Source organism: Vollenhovia emeryi, unplaced genomic scaffold (genome assembly GCF_000949405.1).
Source record: "Vollenhovia emeryi isolate VEMERY1.0 unplaced genomic scaffold, V.emery_V1.0 DF941932.1, whole genome shotgun sequence".
NCBI lineage: Eukaryota > Metazoa > Arthropoda > Insecta > Hymenoptera > Formicidae > Vollenhovia > Vollenhovia emeryi.
Window position 1 is genome coordinate 1 of NW_011964434.1, and position 4,415 is coordinate 4,415.

General features: G+C 58.4%; 2 protein-coding genes across 2 annotated transcripts; both read left to right on the plus strand.

Annotated features, from left to right (window-relative positions):
* The first annotated feature begins 2,312 nt into the window (after nt 1-2,312).
* On the plus strand, nt 2,313-2,874 carry LOC105570741. Its single transcript, XM_012028181.1, has 2 exons — nt 2,313-2,323; nt 2,415-2,874. The coding sequence occupies exons 1-2, from the start codon at nt 2,313-2,315 to the stop codon at nt 2,872-2,874; spliced, it is 471 nt and encodes a 156-aa protein (XP_011883571.1).
* A 99-nt stretch (nt 2,875-2,973) lies between these two features.
* LOC105570740 lies at nt 2,974-4,042 on the plus strand. Its single transcript, XM_012028180.1, has one exon. It carries the CDS (start codon nt 2,974-2,976, stop codon nt 3,634-3,636), a length of 663 nt encoding a protein of 220 aa, XP_011883570.1. The 3' UTR covers nt 3,637-4,042.
* Nucleotides 4,043-4,415: the final 373 nt, after the last annotated feature.

Below are 4,415 nucleotides of genomic sequence, written 5' to 3' on the forward strand. Positions count from 1 at the left end.
CACTGTGTAACACAGTGTACGACCCAGTGCTTTTCAACTACGACACAGGTTGACACAAGCGTACACAGCTAAAAAGCTAAGTTCGACTGTGTCGACTTGTGTCGTAGTTGGAAAGCACTGGGTCGTACACTGTGTTACACAGTGTCGCCTGTGTAGTTGCTGGAAAGCACCCCATTTTAGCTGTGTACGCTTGTGTCGACTTGTGTCGTAATTGGAAAGCACTGGGGTCGTACAATTCGTACACTGTGTTACACAGTGTCGCCTCTGTACATTGCTGGAAAGCACCCTGCACGTCGGTGCTCCGGCAGGCGGTCGGGGTGTCAAGAGGTGGAGGACACTCACTGCTCCATTGCACGTCGGTGTTCCGGCAGGAGAGTGGGGGTCAAGGCTCCTCCGTCACTGGGCTGGACGTGGTCCTGTTCCGGGGACGGGGGAGAGCCCGGCCCTAGCTGCACAACCAAGCGTGGCTCGGGCAGTTGGGTGGACGGGAAGCCGTGGCCTCCCCGCGGTTGTCTCGGACGTGGTCCGTTTCTTCCAGGGGCAGGGGCCGGACCCTGGCAACAGACTGAGCGTGGCTCAGGTTGCCGGGTGGGCCGGAAGATAGACGGGGATCGGGACCGCTCGGACGTATTCCGAGGCGGGGCCCGATCGCCTGGGGACCGCCGGGGCCGCTGGAACTTATTCCCAGGCGGGGCCCGGTTGTCCGAGGAGTTGGTCGGCACGCCTGCCGGCCAACACCCGTTCTCTTGTCGTGAACCTGTCAATCCCTGTGTCTGGGGCCGACGTCCCGTTGCTGGGGCGTGCGGCCAGGCATGGGGAGGGGCAGGGGATGGGCAGGAGAGCGGCAGTGTGTCTGCGTGTGTATGGGACACGGTCGGCTGCCGGTGGATATTTCCCTGAGACTAACCAAGGGGGGAGTAGTAAACCCCCCGACCGGGGACGAGCTAGAGCTACTAGATAAAGGGGAGCTGACTCGTCCGCCATCTTGGAGCCCAAACGTTTGACTTTAACAAATGCATTTCGGCACAAGATATGAATTTCTTGTTCTAAATTAATTGTTAATAAAATTCAAATTACGTCTTTGTTTTTGGAAAGCTATATTTTTATTTATTTACAAATTAAATTAATAATATAGCTTTAATAATTAATTAAAAATATAGCTTTCCAAAAACAAAAACGTAATTTGGATTTTATTAACAATAAATTTAGAACAAGAAATTCATATCTTGTGCCGAAATGCATTTGTCGAAGTCAAACGTTTGGGCTCCAAGATGGCGGACAAGTCAGCTCCCCTTTATCTAGTAGCTCTCGGTGGTCGGAGGAGATTGCCGAGGTGAGGCGCTCCTCAGTGGCTGCCAGGAGGGCTGTTCAGAGGGCGAGGCGGAGGCGGAACACTCCTGGGGAGGAGCTGGACCGTCTCCTGGAGGAGAACCGACAAAAGCGACAGGAGCTTAAGTCGGCTATCCGAAAGGCCAAAGAGGCGGCATGGGATGAGATGATCCGGTCCCTGGACACAGACCCGTGAGGGCGCCCCTATAAGCTTGTGATGAACAAGCTGAGCACTGGGGCGCTCCCTGCGGTTGAAACGATGCAACCGGGTTTTCTTGACGAGGTAGTGGAGACCCTCTTTCCGGCGGGGGACTCGAACAGGGCTCCTTCAAGAGAGGTGGCAATGGGGGAGGAGCACCAGCCTTGGACAGAGAAGCTAAACGTCTGCGGTGCGGAATTGATTCGCGCCGCAAGGAAGCTCAAGGCGGGCAAGGCACCCGGGCCAGATGGGATACCCGGTGTGGCCTGGAAGGCAGCCCTGGGAGAGCTCTCCGGAAGGCTGGAGGGTTTGTTTACCCTCTGCCTAAAGGAGGGTATCTTCTTGGGGCTGTGGAAGAGGTCGAGCCTGGTGCTTCTCCCCAAAGAAGGCAAACCAGCGGACACACCCGCTGGCTATAGGCCCATCTGCCTCATAAATGAGGTGGGCAAACTATTTGAGAGGGTGGTTGCAGCTCGCCTCATGGCTCATGTAGAACATGTGGGACCAGGGCTATCAGAGCGGCAATTTGGCTTCCGAGAGGGGCGCTCTACGATTGACGCAATCAAATGCGTCCGCGCCCTCTCGGACCAAATAATGGGGGATGGAGGAGTCGTGCTGGCGGTCGCGCTGGATATCGCGAACGCCTTCAACTCCATCCCCCACGAGGAGATCAAGGCCGCCCTGAGGGGGCTAGAAGTGCCGGGGTATCTGGGCAGAGTGATCGCGAATTACCAGAATGGTAGAGGACGATCACCTGCCTAGACAGGGAGGGAGAGCCCCGTTCATGGAGAGCGGGTTGCGGTGTCCCGTAGGGGTCGGTCCTGGGACCACTCCTGTGGGACATTGCATACGATAGCGTGCTACGCGTCGCACTCCCCGCCGGCAGCACCCTGGTGTGTTATGCGGACGACACGCTGGTGCTGGCCGGTGGGGAGGACTGGAAGGAGGTGAAGGCAGTCGCCAACGTGGCGGTGGCCTGCGTGGTGCGGGCCATCGGTGCGCTGGGTCTACGGGTGGCGGCCAAGAAGACAGAGGCGGTCTTCTTTCATGATGGATCAGCCGGTCCGCCACCCGAGACCCAGATAACGGTGGATGGAGTGGACATCAAGGTGGGGGCCCAGATAAAGTATCTGGGCCTCCACATAGATGAGCGCTGGAAGTTCGAGGAGCATTTCGCGAGACTGGCGCCCAGGTTGGACAAGGCAGGCAACGCGTTATCGCGTTTAATGCCCAGGTTGGGACCTGGGCGGGCCGCGTGGGAGGACGAGACGTCTCTACGTCAATGTTATAACGTCCATGGCATTGTACGGTGCCCCCGTGTGGGCAGAGACCCTCCGGAAGAGTAGGAAGGCCAAGGCCGTACTCAGAAATGCCCAACGGCGGCCATTAGGGCCATAAGGGGGTACCGTACGGTATCCCACGCGGCGGCCACGCTGTTGGCCGGGATGCCCCCACTCGAGCTGGTGGCAGCCGCGTATGCGGAGGCATATCGGCGCACCAGAGAGCTGAGGGAGCGGGGCATTCCGGTCACGGCGGGAACGCGGAGGCTCCTCGGACTCCAGGCGAAGAGGGCGACGAGGGAGGAATGGCGCGTGTGGCTCACAAAGCCTAACACTTTCGGCAAGCGCACGATAAACGCCATCCTCCCTCGTCTCGATGACTGGATAGATCGCCAGTGGGCCAGATCGTCCTATAGGACGACGCAGGTACTCACTGGGCATGGATGCTTCGGTGAGTACCTGCATAGGATAGGGCGCGAGCCGGACGCGCGGTGCCATCACTGCGGAGGCAAAGAGGACTCGGCGCAACACACCCTAGAGGTGTGCCCGGAATGGGCAGAGATGCGCCGGGTCCTCACTGACAAAATCGGGCGTGATCCCACGCCCCGAGCCGTCGTAGAGGCGGTAACAGACGAGGAGGGAAATTGGGATGCGTTCTCCTCCTTCTGTGAACACGTTCTGCGGCAGAAGGAGGAGACGGAGCGGATTAGGAGGGGAGAGGCAAACCCTCCAGCTAATTCGCAACGAGGAGGAGCGGGGGCCGCGCAAGGACAGCAGAGAGGGAGAGGAGCGCGACGACTGCCGGCCCACTTAAGACCCTGGAGATAGAGAGGAAAGTGGCAGTCCGTAAAGGATAGCCATGCCTCTTGCAAGCATAGGAGAGGCCGGCCGACACATGAAGGCTAGCGAACACCAATACAAGATGCATAGAGGGATGATCCCATTTTTTCCAAGCGTACGGGTGCCGCTATCGAATAGCCCCGGGGTAGCCCCTGCCTGTCGTAAAAGGCGACTAAAAGGGGAGGAGGAGAAGAATAAGGAAGCGAGATGGGATCAAGTTAGGGTGGGTCAAGGACTGGAGACCCTTGGCTCACCCGCCCCCCTAAAAAGACAACTAGGGGGCGCGGCGGGAGGCCTGGTGGCACCCCCGCCGCATTTCCAATGAAAGGAGGAGAAAGGCCCTTTTAAGGGCCGCGCGGGAGTTTAAGTACCGCGAGATGGGCGCGAAGTCACGTGCGGCGCGGGGCCACCCGGAAGTCATGCGTTGCAATTCCCGGGTGGCCCCAGAAAGCACAGAGAAGTCCACCCCCGGTGGTTTTAGTGCGGTAGGCGTCTCCGTTACACTACTGGCCTTGGGTCGTCAATTGCCCAAGTGCCAGGGAGACGAGTCCCACACACCACCTCCTCCGTCCCAGCGGGAGCGGGGTGACGGCCCATGAGGGTTTCCACCGGGTAAACAAAAAAAGGCCTAACGATGGAAGGCCTTGCTAGGGGCATTCACGTCAGTGCTTATTCAGGGCCTGCACAGGAAATTCCACTTGAAATTTTTCTTTGTTGGACCTGTCTAGGCCCAACGACGGCATGCCTTGTTAGGGGTATTTACGTCA